Consider the following 17,213-nt stretch of genomic DNA (forward strand, 5'->3'; position numbering starts at 1 on the left):
CACAATGTATGTTTGGATTAGAATTGACTCTCCTTACCTCATAATCTGGTATTCTCACACCTAGCTGCAGTTTTATGAGGGATGTGAAAAAGTAGCCTAAGAGAATTAACTGGTTTTCTTAAAGGACACCTGAAGTGAGAGCCATATGGTGGCTGACATATTTATTTCCTTTTAAACCATAACAGTTACCTGGCAGTTCTGCTATTCTCCTTGGCTGTAGTAGTGTCTGAACCACACAATTGAAACAAGTATGCAGCTAATCTAATCAGAAACACATGGTCTGCATGCTTGTTCAGGGTAGGTGGCTAAGAGTGTTAGAGCCAGAGGCTCAGCAGGACAGCCAGGCAATCTGCATTGTTTAAAAGGAAATAAATATGGCAGCTGTAAGCAACAAAGAGGTGCTGAGACAGGAAGTAAGGGGAAAATCTCCCTATCGGGGGGGGGGGGGGGGGGGGGGGGGATAAAAACCTCCCATTTCTAACCTCTAACATTAATCTTAATTAAATCTGATATTTGGCTTGAACTGTAAACTGCTGCAGTTGGGAACCTTTTTTCTGAGTATGTTTTGTTTAAAACCTTTATTCTAAGAAGTGTAACTTTGTTTCACAGGAGTCTTCACCAGATCTTGGAATTGTCATCCAAAGTAAACAAAGAAATATCTTTGCAGAACCAGAAGTCAGTGGAGGAAAAATGTGAGATGGACATGGTGAAGCAGTGGTATTTTGACCAGGCCATTATTTAACTCTTTACACTGCATCTTCTCCGGAAGTTTTCAATACTGCGCCAACAGCACTTCTAAACGGTCTTCGGTGAAACAAGATGGAAAGAAGATGTTACCTGTGCTAACTAGCTTTGTGCTATACACGACTGGCCCATAACACAGAAATCTGCTGATCTGTTTTATGTCCTGTCCACAAAATAAACTTGCCTCTGAGAAGAACAAATAAAAACAGCAACATTTTTGCAGTCATTCCAGAGCAACAGATCTTCCAGCTGTCAGTGTGGACCTTAGACATACCACAGAGCACAACATTTATGTGTTTTTCTCTTTTATGAGCAGAACTACTTCTTACATTTATGAGAGGACTGGTTAAAACAGTAATAGTCCAGCAGGACATACAATCAGTGGGCTCAACCCCCTCTCTTAGGTTTTTCTCAGGTCTATTTTTTTAATCAAGATGTAAGTACCAACATATTTAGTATTGTATTAAAGTTATTTGGAGCAAATTGTCATTTACAAAGTTTTCAAAAGGCCATTAAAGTGTTTGCCCAATCCTAAAGGAACAATAAGTTAAAGGTAAACCCCCACAGCAGCCAGATGTCAGGCGTACTTTAGCTTCCACCCCTCTTTTTGTAAGGAGCTTCTGTGCTTTCGACTTAAAGGGGTTTAAGTCTCATGTGGGGTTTTCAGTTTTCCTTATTTTCAGAAGCACTTGCTGAAGGCAGGAGGCTGGCATTTTTGTATAGATACTTTCTAGGGAGTCCTTTTGAAAAGAATAAGGGGGATTTTTAGAATCTTTAACCACTTGCCGACCGCCTACTTCATATTGGCGGCGGCAAAGTGGCAGCCCCAGGACCACGTAACGCAGATTGGCGTCAGGTCCTGGGGCACTCTCTGGCCGGGGATCGCGCGCTGGGATGCGCGCGCATCCACCGGCAATAGGCTCCGCCCACCCGCGACGTCAACCCGCCGGCCAATCGGAAGTGCCGGCGGGTTGTTAACCCGACGATCCCCGGATAGGAAGCGTATAATACGCTTTGTAATGTTTACAAAGTGTATTATACAGGCTGCCTCCTGCCCTGGTGGTCCCAGTGTCCGAGGGACCACCAGGGCAGGCTGCAGCCACCCTAGTCTGCACCCAAACACACTGATCTGCCCCCTGATCGCCCACAGTACCCCTCAGACCCCCCCTGCCCACCCCCCAGACCACCATTTGCACACAATCACCCCCCTAATCACCCATCAATCACTCCCTGTCACTATCTGTCAACGCTATTTTTTTTTTTAGTCCCTAAACTGCCCCCTGCTCCCTCCTGATCACCCCCCCACCCCTCAGATTCTCCCCAGACCCTCCCCCCCCCCTGTGTACTGTATGCATCTATCCCCCCTGATCACCTGTCAATCACCCATCAATCACCCGTCAATCACCCCCTGTCACTGCCACCCATCAATCAGCCCCTAACCTGCCCCTTGCGGGCAATCTGATCACCCACCCACACCAATAAATCGCCCGCAGATCCGACATCAGATCACCTCCCAAATCCATCGTTTACATCTATTCTCTCCTCTAAACACCCACTAATTACCCATCAATCACCCCCTATCACCACCTGTCACTGTTACCCATCAGATTAGACCCTTGCGGGCACCCAATCGCCCGCCCACACGCTCAGATTGCCCTCAACCCCCCCCCCCTTATCGATTCGCCAGTGCATTATTTACATCCGTTCTTCCCTGTACTAACCCACTGATCACCTGTCAATCACCCCCTGTCACTGCCACCCATCAATCAGCCCCTAACCTGCCCCTTGCGGGCAATCTGATCACCCACACCAATAGATCGCCCGCAGATCCGACATCAGATCACCTCCCAAATCCATCGTTTACATCTCTTCTCTCCTCTAAACACCCACTAATTACCCATCAATCACCCCCTATCACCACCTGTCACTGTTACCCATCAGATTAGACCCTAATCTGCCCCTTGCGGGCACCCAATCACCCGCCCACACGCTCAGATTGCCCTCAGACCCCCCCCCCCCTTATCAATTCGCCAGTGCAATATTTACATCTGTTATTCCCTGTAATAACCCACTGATCACCTGTCAATCACCCATCAATCACCCCCTGTCACTGCCACCCATCAATCACCCCCTGTCACTGCCACCTATCAATCAGCCCCTAACCTGCCCCTTGCGGGCAATCTGATCACCCACCCACACCAATAGATCGCCCGCAGATCCGACATCAGATCACCTCCCAAGTGCAGTGTTTACATCTCTTCTCTCCTCTAAACACCCACTAATTACCCATCAATCACCCCCTATCACCACCTGTCACTGTTACCCATCAGATTAGACCCTAATCTGCCCCTTGCGGGCACCCAATCACCCGCCCACACGCTCAGATTGCCCTCAACCCCCCCCCCCCCCTTATCGATTCGCCAGTGCATTATTTACATCCGTTCTTCCCTGTAATAACCCACTGATCACCTGTCAATCACCCCCTGTCACTGCCACCCATCAATCACCCCTTGTCACTGCCACCCATCAATCAGCCCCTAACCTGCCCCTTGCGGGCAATCTGATCACCCACCCACACCAATAAATCGCCCGCAGATCCGACATCAGATCACCTCCCAAATCCATCGTTTACATCTATTCTCTCCTCTAAACACCCACTAATTACCCATCAATCACCCCCTATCACCACCTGTCACTGTTACCCATCAGATTAGACCCTTGCGGGCACCCAATCGCCCGCCCACACGCTCAGATTGCCCTCAACCCCCCCCTTATCGATTCGCCAGTGCATTATTTACATCCGTTCTTCCCTGTACTAACCCACTGATCACCTGTCAATCACCCCCTGTCACTGCCACCCATCAATCAGCCCCTAACCTGCCCCTTGCGGGCAATCTGATCACCCACCCACACCAATAAATCGCCCGCAGATCCGACATCAGATCACCTCCCAAGTGCAGTGTTTACATCTCTTCTCTCCTCTAAACACCCACTAATTACCCATCAATCACCCCCTATCACCACCTGTCACTGTTACCCATCAGATTAGACCCTAATCTGCCCCTTGCGGGCACCCAATCACCCGCCCACACCTCAGAACGCCCTCAGACCCCAGCCCTGATCACCTCGCTAGTGCATTGCTTGCATCTATTTCCCCCCTCTAATCACACCTTGAGACACCCATAAATCACCTCCTGTCACCCCCTAGCACACCTACCCATCACATCAGGCCCTAATTTGCCCCGTGTGGGCCCTGATCACTCGGCCAAACCCTCAGATCCCCCTCAGACCCCCTTCCGATCACCTCCCCAGTGCATTGATTGCATCTATTTTCCCCTCTAACCGCCCCCTGAGACACCCATCAATCACCTCCTGTCACCCCCCTAGCACTCCTATCCATCAGATCAGGCCCAATTCATCCTGTCATCTAAAAGGCCACCCTGCTTATGACCGTTTCCACAAAATTTGCCCCCTCATAGACCACCTGTCATCAAAATTTGCAGATGCTTATACCCCTGAACAGTCATTTTGAGAAATTTGGTTTCCAGACTACTCACAGTTTTGGGCCCGTAAAATGCCAGGGCAGTATAGGAACCCCACAAGTGACCCCATTTTAGAAAGAAGACACCCCAAGGTATTCTGTTAGGTGTATGATGAGTTCATAGAAGATTTTATTTTTTGTCAAAAGTTAGCAGAAATTGGATTTTTATTGTTTTTTTCACAAAGTGTCATTTTTCACTAACTTGTGACAAAAAATAAAATCTTCTATGAACTCACCATACCCCTAACGGAATGCCTTGGGGTGTCGTCTTTCTAAAATGGGGTCACTTGTGGGGTTCCTATACTGCCCTGGCATTTTAGGGGCCCTAAACCGTAGGGAGTAGTCTAGAAAACAAATGCCTCAAAATGACCTGTGAATAGGACGTTGGGCCCCTTAGCGCACCTAGGCTGCAAAAAAGTGTCACACATGTAGTATCGCCATACTCAGGAGAAGTAGTATAATGTGTTTTGTGGTGTATTTTTACACATACCCATGCTGGGTGGGAGAAATCTCTCTGTAAATGGACAATTGTGTGTAAAAAAAATCAAAAATGTGTCATTTACAGAGATATTTCTCCCACCCAGCATGGTTATATGTAAAAATACACCACAAAACACATTATACTACTTCTTCTGAGTACGGCGATACCACATGTGTGACACTTTTTTGCAGCCTAACTGTGCTAAGGGGCCCAAAGTCCAATGAGTACCTTTAGGATTTCACAGGTCATTTTGAGACATTTGGGTTCAAGACTACTCCTCACGGTTTAGGGCCCCTAAAATGCCAGGGCAGTATTGGAACCCCACAAATGACCCCATTCTAGAAAGAAGACACCCCAAGGTATTCCGTTAGGAGTATGGTGAGTTCATAGAAGATTTTATTTTTTGTCACAAGTTAGCGGAAATTGATATGTATTGTTTTTTTTTTCACAAAGTGTCATTTTCCGCTAACTTGTGACAAAAAAAAAATCTTCTATGAACTCACCATACCCCTAACGCAATACCTTGGGGTGTCTTCTTTCTAAAATGGGGTCACTTGTGAGGTTCCTATACTGCCCTGGCATTTTAGGGGCCCTAAACCGTGAGGAGTAGTCTAGAATCCAAATGCCTCAAAATGACCTGTGAATAGGACGTTAGGCCCCTTAGCGCACCTAGGTTGCAAAAAAGTGTCACACATGTGGTATCGCCGTACTCAGAAGAAGTAGTATAATGTGTTTTGAGGTGTATTTTTATACATACCCATGCTGGGTGGGAGAAATCTCTCTGTAAATGGACAATTGTGTGTAAAAAAAAATCAAATAATTGTCATTTACAGAGATATTTCTCCCACCTAGCATCTGTATGTGTAAAAATACACCCCAAAACACATTATACTACTTCTCCTGAGTACGGCGGTACCACATGTGTGGCACTTTTTTGCACCCTAAGTGCGCTAAGCGGCCCAAAGTCCAATGAGTACCTTTAGGATTTCACAGGTCATTTTGCGACATTTGGTTTCAAGACTACTCCTCACGGTTTAGGGCCCCTAAAATGCCAGGGCAGTATAGGAACCCCACAAATGACCCCATTTTAGAAAGAAGACACCCCAAGGTATTCCGTTAGGAGTATGGTGAGTTCATAGAAGATTTTATTTTTGTCACAAGTTAGCAGAAAATGACACTTTGTGAAAAAAAACAATTCAAATCAATTTCCGCTAACTTGTGACAAAAAAAAAAAATCTTCTATGAACTCACCATCCTCCTAATGGAATACCTTGGGGTGTCTTCTTTCTAAAATGGGGTAATTTGTGGGATTCCTATACTGTCCTGGCATTTTAGGGGCCCTAAACCGTGAGGAGCAGTCTTGAAACGAAATTTCTCAAAATGACCTGTGAAATCCTAAAGGTACTCATTGGACTTTGGGCCCCTTAGCGCAGTTAGGGTGCAAAAAAGTGCCACACATGTGGTATCGCCGTACTCAGGAGAAGTAGTATAATGTGTTTTGGGGTGTATTTTTCCACATACCCATGCTGAGTGGGAGAAATATCTCTATAAATTGACAATTGTGTGTAAAAAAAATAAAACAATTGTCATTTACGGAGATATTTCTCCCACCCAGCATGGGTATGTGTAAAAATACACCCCAAAACACATTATACTACTTCTCCTGAGTACGGCAATACCACATGTGTGGCACTTTTTTGCAGCCTAACTGCGCTAAGGGGCCCAAAGTCCAATGAGCATCTTTAGGCTTTACAGGGGTGCTTACAATTAGGCACCCCCCAAAATGCCAGGACAGTGAACACACCCCACAAATGACCCCATTTTGGAAAGTAGACACTTCAAGGTATTCAGAGAGTAGCATAGTGAGTCCGTGGCAGATTTCATTTTTTTTTGTCGCAAGTTAGAAGAAATGGAAACTTTGTTACAAAGTGTCATTTTCCGCTAACTTGTGACAAAAAATAAAATCTTCTATGAACTCACCATGCCTCTCACTGAATACTTTGGGATGTCTTCTTTCCAAAATGGGGTCATTTGGGGGGGATTTGTACTATCCTGGAATTTTAGCCCCTCATGAAACCTGACAGGTGCGCAGAAAAGTCAGAGATGCTTGAAAATAGGAAAATTCACTTTTGGCACCATAGTTTGTAAACGCTATAACTTTTACCCAATCCAATAAATATACACTGAATGTTTTTTTTTTTTATCAAAGACATGTAGCAGAATAACTTTCGCGCTCAAATGTATAGGAAATTTTACTTTATTTGAAAAATGTCAGCACAGAAAGTTAAAAAAGTCATTTTTTTGACAAAATTCATGTCTTTTTTGATGAATATAATAAAAAGTAAAACTCGCAGCAGCAATCAAATAGCACCAAAAGAAAGCTGTATTAGTGACAAGAAAAGGAGGTAAAATTCATTTAGGTGGTAGGTTGTATGACTGAGCAATAAACCGTGAAAGCTGCAGTGGTCCGAATGGAAAAAAAGGCTCTGGTCCTTAAGGGGTTTTATGACTGCAGTCCTTAAGTGGTTAAAGGATGTGCTAGTCCAAAATCTGTCAGAGCTGTCCGCTCTCTATATTGCAGGGATAACAGGCAAAACTTATTTCAGTTTGCATACATGTAAGTACATATAAAGAGTTACTTCATATGGTTCCCAGCAGAGACTATAATATGGAAGTGTGCAGGTTTTCTGCTTGTCAATGAAGTAGTCTGTGTGTGTGGAAAATAAGTAACATGCTTTTACCCTGTGCAGCTAATTACTCCATTCAGCAAAATGGGATGGTTCTAAGCAATCTGGTTACCAAAATGCCACTACAGATTCCAGGTTTCCAGATAAGTGCAATTTCAGCTCCAGTCAACCTTGTAAGTGTGTAATTGGTTGCAAATTGAATTCTTAAAGACAATTTTTAGTAACATTATATATTAAAAAAAAAACCTTGTGGAGCAGTGATGTATAATTGAGGTTATTTTCAGCGAAAGCTTAAAGTGAACCAGAGACGAAACACCCTCATGTATTTTACCATGTATATCAGTGGGAACATTAGAGAAAACACCTACCCTGCTCTCTGTTTCATTCTTCACTGTTCAGCCTGCTCCTAATCAGCCCTGATAAAATTCCAGACTGAACATTCAGTCTGGCTTTGCTCAGGAATCATTATAGCTGAGTCATTATAGCAGAGCCAGAAGGGGGCAGGCTTGGGCTTGAAAAGATATCAGAGAAGACAGACTCCGCTATAATGATTCCTGAGCAAAGCCAGACTGAATGCTCAGTCGGGGATTTTATCATGGCTGATAACAGGCAGGCTGAGCAGTGAATAATGAAACCGAGAACAGGGTAGGTGTTTTCTCTAATGTTCCCACTGATATATATGGTAAAATAAATGAGGGTGATTTGTCTCTGGTTCACTTTAAGTGAACCATTGTTGGTATGTGGCACAGACAGATGGTGGCACCATGTTAATTGCACTAGATGGAAAAACATTTTTTGCGGAAATGGTTTTGTACCTTTTTTACTTAAGAATCACAGGTTCAAAAACTAGCCACAACCTATAGTAGAGTTCCGCTCTAAATGAGTAGTTTGCAGGATAGTATGCCTGTGTACACTAACGTAAAACAATATTTTTTTTACTTGTTCGATTTTGTATTTAATTTTTGTTTTAAATTGCAATAAAAAGGAATAACCTGCAAACATTTGTACAGTGTGATTAATATTTGGCAACTGTTAGAAGCATTAGAATGTTTTTATTATGTAGTGGACCAGTGTTCCCCATTCTTTTTCTTCAATAGAATCAGGCTACTTTATTTTTGACCGGGCCAATATTCAATGTACTATTAAGTCTTGTATGCACATACCAGGACCATTGCCTGGCAGAGTTCAAGAGTCAATCCATTGGGCGATAGCTCGGGGTCAGCTTTTTACAGGCGCGTCACTAGCCTAGAGACTAGCAGTGCGGCTGTTGCTATGAAGGAGAGGACAATGCGTGCCCTCTGCTGGTCAGGGTGAGTGGGAGAACAATGTGCTTGGGGGAGGGGATTACTTTGATAGCACTAAGGATCTGGCATGCTGGATCTTTAAGCAATGTCTGGAGTGGGCTCCTGTTCTCACACACATGCACGCACAATTCTTGCCCAAGGTGGTCTTTATCAGCTGCCTTGGCAGAATTTAATCTAGTGTGTAAATGGCTTCAGAAATTCTTTTTCTTGACATCCTGCATTGTAGTTCATTTTAGCGGTGGGAAACAAGCTATGATGCTAAAGCAACATTGCTGGTCCTAATTTAACTTCCAGGCCATTTGTATATCCAGCTAAATCATGCAAAATTGGATTTTCTGGTATTCCCTTCCCCAGCATTGTTCTATGTTGGGAGCCTGAGTATAAAGCTGCTTTATGTGCTTTCACCTGAAATATCTCTTCAAGCGGATCCAAGATGAAAAACTAACTATAACAAGTAATTTGTCTATATATCTTATCTAAAGTTTAGATAGTTTACACAGCAAATCTAGCTGCTAACAGCTTCAACAGTATATGATTGTAATGTGACAAACAGAACATGGCCGCTCTCATTGTATCACAGGATGAAATACACAGGCAAGGTGATGATCTGCATCTCCAGCCCTCAGCCTGTGAAAACTTCACTCCACTCGCCTCCTCCCCTTTGCCTCTAAAGTCTCTTGCTAGTAACCTCCTCCTCCTGTCCAGACTGAGCTCCCATAAGCCCTTGCTACATCTGTCTGAAAGTGCCAAGGCACTCTGGAGAAGCTGTTGGTGAAGCTTGTTTAGTTTGTAGGGAATTCGATTATTAAAACAATAAGTATTTGGCTTGAGGAATGCCCTATAAACTATATGAAAGGAACACAATTATGCAATGAGTAGAAGTTATCTCGGATCCACCTTAAACCAGGACTTCCTCTGTGCTCTAAAAGATGAGCAACAGAATAACCTTTACAGAAAAACATTTCCTTATTACAGCCTATAGAGCTCTTTCAGATATGCTGCAATGTGGTTACTTCCTGGTTTGCTGGGAGCACAGAAACTGTTAAAGGACACCTGTAATGAGTGGGATATGGTGGCTGCCATAGTTTGTTTCCTTTTAAGCCATATTAGTTGCCTGGCTGCCCTGCTGGTCTATTTATCTGCAGTAGTATCTGAATAACCCAGAAACAAGCATGCAGCTAATTTTGTCAGATCTGACAATGTCAGAAACACCTTATCTGCTGCATGCTTGTTCAGGGGCTATGTCTAAATGTATTAGAGGTAGTGGATAAGCAGGATAGCCAGGCAAACGGTATTGCTTTAAAGGAAATGAATATGGCAGACTCCATATCCCTTTTGTTACAGTTGGCCCTTACATATATCCTGTCTGAACAGCATATGCATGTGTCAGACAGATGACAGCTCAATTTACAGTGGCTTATTACTTCCAGATAAGGGAGAATTAGGCAGACTATATATCTAATTACACACGGTGGATTTCTCTGTTTTCCTTCTCTCCTGTGGAAGAGTTTAGGTCCTCCTTTAACAGAATTTAACCATGGTGTGTCAGCTGTCCAACTGGTATGCTAACGGCTAGCTCTCTTTTGTATTCCGTTTTCTCTGATAGTAAGCGCTCTCTAAATGAGCTTCATCAGTTACTTTGTCCCATTCATCCAGCTGTGCAACACTCAAACCACTCTCCCAGCACATCCGCAAGAATGCATCTTCTGCACAGATAAAGAAGAAAAGTAGATGACACAGTTTCATATGTAAGTGGCACAATTTTAAAAGGACATGCAATACAGGAAAGGGGGGGGGGGGGGGCAAGGGATTGAAAATCTGGTGAGCAGGACAGTAAGCTGTCAACATAGCAATAGAAATTAGGCAAGTTGTACATTAGGGATTGTATTTGTAAACTAACTTCCTTAGACGCTGGAGAGGCAGTCAGTAGGCGGAGTTTAGCGGACTAGAATACAGAAGGGAACTGATCTAATAGGTAGGTATGATCGGGGCGATAAGGAGGTTGTTTTTATTTTTAAAGGTTATTTTGCTGTTGTGTATTTTGTAGAGCAGAGAAGACGTTCTGAGTTCAAGTCCGTTTTTAAGCTTGATTCACAGATCTCCCTTGTGTTAATGGATCAGTTATTATCAATACAGTGCTTAATTCCTTTCTGTGCCGTTTTTGTATCGATTGCAATGCATTTTTCTGGCAGTGGTTTTTGTTAACCATATACCATATCCTGCACAGTTCAAAACCTTCTGGTAGCAACATACCCAATAAAACATACAGTAGAGGCAACAAGTAACCCATGCGTTACCATAGACTTGTATTCTGTCCGATGTATATCTACTGTGAAAAAAGATGTGCAGGATTACGTTGTACTGCAGAGCACAGATGTGCAATGGATATGTGTGAAAGAGTCCATGCAACATCATGGATCCACTATTTCAGCAAGCTGCACTTTCACAACAGATGCACTACAAACCTATTAGGCTGTATCCGGTGCCATTTTTTAGTGTATACAGTATATAGTCATGGCCAAAAATATTGGCACCCATGCAATTTTCTCTGCCAGAAGTTGTTGCAATTACAAATGCGTTTTTATGTGAAGTGTCTCAGATTCTTTTTCTCTGCTTTTTTTGTGTTCTTCCAGTGCCTGCAACAACAAAATAATATGGCATTACCAACATATTTTGTAATTGCATCAACTTTCTGGGGAAAAGTGGTGTGTTTTTAGATAAATGCAAGGGTGCCAATATTTTTGGCCATGACTGTATGTACCTATGAAATACTGCAATTATATGTGGGTAATAATTTGCCTGCCATCTGTGTCATCACACTTAATTTCAGATTTTAACAACCTATAATATTTGTCCTCGCTTGGTCAACTATGTAGTGTTAAAAAAAAGTTCTTTTTTTTTTGTTTTTTTCAGGAGACTTGGTAATATTAATTTGAACCGTAGCTGATCTTTTAGGTTTGTTGGCCCTCTAAGAAATATTTAGCCCACAGCAGGAAGTAATGCATTTTTATGCGTTTTCTTTTCAGTCATGCAGACTGCTCAATCACATTATCCTGGCAGAGAAAGCTACTTCCTCTTTGGATCAGGAGCCAGTCACATGGTGCCTGCAACCCAGGACATCCAAACTCATCAGGCTAATAAGAAGCGATGGGATCAGCTGCCCCCATAACACCGGAAACTTTCAGTTAGCAGGAAAAACACATCATCTCCAAAGTTATGCGCTACTATGTTTGACATGTTCACTTAAAATCTCTGCCAGATGGCAAGATTAGCAAGTATTCATATTTTCAGTGAAATAAGTACTGATGTGCCATCAAGGTTCATTCTGTAATTAGCTTGTGCATTTTATGGATTTAGCAAAATACTTGCATATTTCCCCTGAGGCAAAACACTACCCTAAAAATTGGAGACTATTTCTTTGACAGGAACTACTATTAGTACCAAGCTATTTTATATCCTAACACACAGGTACCTTAATAAATGACTAAATGTTGAGGATAGACTGTTACTAAAGGTATTCTGGTGTGAGTAGGCTCTCATCATACTATACATGATACATGTTCTCTGTGGTAGCAGCAACTTTCTAAATAGCTTCAATGTGTTTGTTCTGAATCTATGCAGCATTTCAGCCAGAGAATTTCTGCTTTCATTAGCTTGTTTTTTATGCGTTTTTGCATATAATGCAACAAAACCAGCATTTTTGAAAACTCATGCATACAAAACACATGCGTTTTTTCCTGCGGCCCATAGACTTACATTAGCGGCAATAACGCAGCATTTTCTGCAACGCTAGCGTTTCTGCTAAGTGTGCACCTAGCCTGAGAAAACAATTCCTGAATCTTGCGTGGAAAGTATCTCTCCTTATTGTATACTATAGTAAACAGGCATAGACGTCATTTGCAAACCCTGTTGCTGATTGCGCACAGCAACTTTATTGATATTTTAAAAAGGCCCACTGTGTAATAAGTACATTTTGACTCCGGTACTATTTTTAAAGTTCTGCCAGAATTCTTTCTACTGATTATAGGATACAGACTAACATCAAACTTCCACTTAAAGGGAACCTTAACTGAGAGGGATATGGATGTTTACTTTTAAACAATACCAGTTGCCTGGCAGTCCTGCTGAGCTCTTTGGCTGTAGTGGTGGTTGAATCACACACCTGAAACAAGCATGCAGCTAATCCAGTCTGACTTCAGTCAGAGCACCTGATCTGCATGCTTGTTGAGGGGCTGGGGCTAAAAGTATTAGAGACACATGATCAGCAGGAGAGTCAGGCAACTAGTATTATTTTAAAGGGAACCTTAACTCTAAAAAAAGAGGTTTTACTTACCTGGGGCATCTACCAGCCCCCTGCAGCCATTCTGTTCCCTCGCAGTCATTCATGGCTCCTCTGGTCCCCCACTGCCAGCTCGTTTCGTTTTTGCCGACTGGGAGTCGGCCGGACGCCATGCGTACGTTTTTACGCATTTCTGCTGGTGCAGGAAGCTATTGCAGACATTAACAAGTACATTTTACGCATTACGGTTGTAATGCGTAACATTTTACGCATTACAATCGTAACGCATAAAAATGTACTTGTTGAGGTCTGCAATAGCTTCCTGCACCAGCAGGAATGCGTAAAAACTTACGCATGGCGGCCGGCCAACTCCCAGTCGGCAAAAACGAAACGAGCTGGCAGCGGGGGACCAGAGGAGCCATGATTGACTGCGAGGGCACAGGATGGCTGCAGGGGGCTGGTGGACGCCCCAGGTAAGTAAAACTCAATTTTTTAATTTTTTAATTTTTTTTTTTTTTAGAGTTAAGGTTCCCTTTAAGAAGAAAAATCCATAGCATTCTCAGTTTAGGTTACCTTTAAACGATGCCTAACTGATACAAAGGGACAAGCACTCCGTTCAATTAATATTATTATAGGTTAGCAGATGCCGGATAGTGATATCGCCTATGGATAAATGGGTTAGCTGTGAATAAGCGTAAGATTGAATAAACACTTGGGGCGGCAGTACTATCAGGCTATGGGGTGCTGGCTCCTTCTATAACAGGAAAATGCTACAGGATGGTGCATGTCAACATTGACATTTCAAGGTGTCACCAATAACAAAATCTGGGCAAACTGAACAGAAAAGTCTCATCACTGCCTTGTGATAGGGCAGAAAACCTAAGTGCTAGTGGACCTGTGCAAGAAAAAAGGGGACATGCATCCAAGCTCTGATTTGGCAGTCCCATTAGAACTTGAGGGCGGTGGGCTTATAACCTGCCGCTCCCATGCAGTAGAGCTGAGCTTTGCAAAAAAAAAAAGCCTTTATCTTTTATTTATTTTTTCAAATATTACAACACACACGTAGAATAAGCATTTTTTCAGAGCAAAGATCTATAACCTGCTTAAAACAGGATTGTGTCACAGCATGGTACATACATTTTATCTTTTCACAGGTAAAATATCTGTGCCCTATGTGTCCGAGTTTGCACCTTATGTACCATGCCATTGTACCGAACAGAGTTCCAAGTGATGAGGTCAATATTGGGTCACCAAACCGCATAACTAAAGGGTGTCAAAAAGCACACAACTATTTACATGAGGTAGATAGCCACAGGCAGAGGAAAGGGAATAATTGGCCTTCTTAACGGCAAGACCAAAAGTCCTGAATTGGGCCATAAACCACTGTACACATCCAACCTGTATAGCATCCTACCTAATAAAAGGTCTGGGTACCTATGTCAGTGGCCAAGTGTCCAGACGACGTAGCCTAGACTGTTGCCATGTGGCCGGACATGGGCATGTATGCAGTATGCAGATTCTAGGGCAAGTTTTTGAAATGGGCCTAATTGAGTAGTATGAGCCTAATGGGGGAGCTTCACTTCACAGAAGCTTCATTGTAACCTAAAATGCTATAGAGTCTAGATATGTACATGGTTTGTTTCTATGGCATCAAATCTGACATCAGGACAGAGAGAAAGAAAGCAGATCTGTGAGATACTTTCCTGCCCATGGTGGAAAGTATTTGGAAAGATGTACACTGTGGGTTATAGATAGTCATGTGAAGTTATTTCCGCTGTTTTGCATTGCATGGTCATGCAGGCCCCAAACTTTTTTGGTCAAGGGCCGGATCAACATACTTCAGGCTGCTGGGGGCCGGAACATACATAAAATGATGTTAAAAACATTACATTGAATCAAGGTATTGATTCCTCACAATCATGCCTGGAGTAATCCCAACAGCAGCCATTCAGTCATGCGGCGCCCGGAGAATGTCTTTGTGCACCAGACAGTGAAGCATACCCAGGTGACAACCTGCCATCCAGTTGGACAGCAGTGTCACCTGATGCAGAATTGTATTGGAAGTCAGCGAATTACTGCTCACTGGCTTCTACAGTATATGGATGGGTGGTGCCAGCACTGCTATTCTATATGCAGGCAGCCGATATTTAAAGAGTAACTGTCAGGCTGCAGAAGCTAATTTAAACCTCTATTCTCCTGTGTTAAACAGTTAAGAAGGAAGCCCAAAAGCCATTAGTGAAGATAAAAATCTCAGTTACCTTTGATGTGTGCTTATCAGCAAGTCTGTTATAGACCCATAAGGACGCAAGCCGCATACTAAACTGCAAAGCATTCTGGGGCCCTCCCCTCGGCTGCTAATGAGACGTTACAGAAGCTTGTAATCAGTCCAGCGTGTAGCACTGATAAATCTCGGGGCAGAGTACTCTGCAGGAGTCAGCTATTGTTCCTAGCCACATGGCTCATTAATATTCACTGCACACTGTGTTGTTCAAGTAGGAGCTTATCTGTGATCAGGAAGCAGGCAGGACATGACGACACATTTGACAGAAAAACATGGAGCCTGCCATGAGCTGTCAGGAGCATCTATCTCTGCATATACTATATACAAATTCTGTGAAATCCAAACGTGGACAGTGAAATGCATATGTAATGTAAGTACAGCCAATCTTTAGCTACTGATATATGTGTTTATTTTCTCTGAGACCTTATACCTAACAGCTCCTCTTTAAAGAAGCATCTGGCCACATCTATAAGTTATACATGATGTGTTTGGGGGCCAGTGAAAAAGCCTTGGAGGGCCGCATTTGGTCCGCGGGCCTTAGTTTGAGGACCACTGACCTAGAGGATGCATGACTGCAGAAATAACATCTTGGTGGGGCAGTTAATAATGCTATACACAATGTAATAAGTATGCATGTTCCTCAGAAGGCAGTGCTGCAGGACATGTTATTACCAGATATAGAAGTCCTCGTTTTGGACAATAGACCGTCCTGAAAAGTTCTTAGATCTCTCCCACATACCAAGGTGATACAGGCCCTAGCCGGTAGATGCTGCACTTGTGAGGCAGAGGATGGGTCTAACAACCTGATAGAACTGTTTTGTGTGATGTAATAAGTAACAAAGAAGTGGTGAGATTGAGGACTTGCCAAGGGAGTGGGAGGTTATGGGAGAGTGCCTCCCTGCCAGAGGATTAAAGCTGTAAAAGGATGTGAGCATTGCAAGGTCTCATGTGTAAATGGGTAGCAAGTGTGATACATTTGGTGTCATCGCTCTCACACTCTCTCATGCTGCTCACTGGAAGTTCAACATGGCACCTCATGTCAGAGAACTGTTGCTCTACATAAAGATGTCCTAGGCCAGTGGTCCCCAACCTTTTCCAGCCCAGGGACCACTTTCTGACCAAATTTTTCTCCGGGGAACGGCGGTAGGGGGGGGGGGGGGGGGCACGGGTGTTTGCGCGACCTAGTGGACTGTGTCGTGCGCAGCGGGTTATGTAGGGGAGGGGGGCTGGGGTGCGGCTGCATAGCTAGCATAGTTGCCCAAGTATAGGGAGTTTAGTTGCCCCAGTATGGCTAGTATAGTTACCCCAGTATAGCTAGTATAATGACCAGTATAGCTAGTATAGTTCTGGTATGGATAGGTAGTGCCCCAGTATAGTGCCCAGTATGGGTAGGTAGTGCCCCAGTATAGCCAGTAAAGTGCCCAGTATAGCTAGTATAGTGCCCAGTATAGGTAGATAGTGCCCAGATAGCTAGTATAGTGCCCAGTATAGCTAGGTAGTGCCCCAGTATAGTGCCCAGTTTAGCTAGTATAGTGCCCAGTATAGCTTCCTCGTATGGGTAGGTAGTGCCCCTCCCGCTCCGTGGCCGCCGCTCCTGTTACCTTATCATGAGCGGGCGGCCGCTTGTCCGATTAGATTCCCCCGTAGCCGCTCTCCTCAGTGGCATCTCCTATTACAGCAGCGCGCTCATCGGCTGCTGTGATGAGCAGGAAGCGGTACAGCGGCTTCCTGTAGCGGCGATATGCATCGCCGTTACCATGGGAACCGCTGTACCGCTTCCTGCTCATCACAGCAGCCGCCGAGCGCGCTGTTGTAATAGGAGATGCCACTGAGGAGAGCGGCTACGGGGGAATCTAATCGGACAAGCGGCCGCCCGCTCATGATAAGGTAACAGGT

The 17,213-nt window shown here is 43.9% G+C and overlaps 1 protein-coding gene across 1 annotated transcript in view; it reads left to right on the plus strand.

Annotated features, from left to right (window-relative positions):
• HAUS8 (HAUS augmin like complex subunit 8) overlaps positions 1 to 950 on the plus strand; it is a 40,483-nt gene extending 39,533 nt beyond the window's left edge. Inside the window, exon 11 of the mRNA XM_068234155.1 lies at positions 610 to 950. Coding sequence (XP_068090256.1) covers positions 610 to 742 — 133 coding nt within the window. The 3' untranslated portion in view covers positions 743 to 950. The remainder of the gene's footprint in view (positions 1 to 609) is intronic.
• The last annotated feature ends 16,263 nt before the right edge of the window (positions 951 to 17,213 follow it).

This window comes from Hyperolius riggenbachi, chromosome 1 (assembly GCF_040937935.1).
Source record: "Hyperolius riggenbachi isolate aHypRig1 chromosome 1, aHypRig1.pri, whole genome shotgun sequence".
NCBI lineage: Eukaryota > Metazoa > Chordata > Amphibia > Anura > Hyperoliidae > Hyperolius > Hyperolius riggenbachi.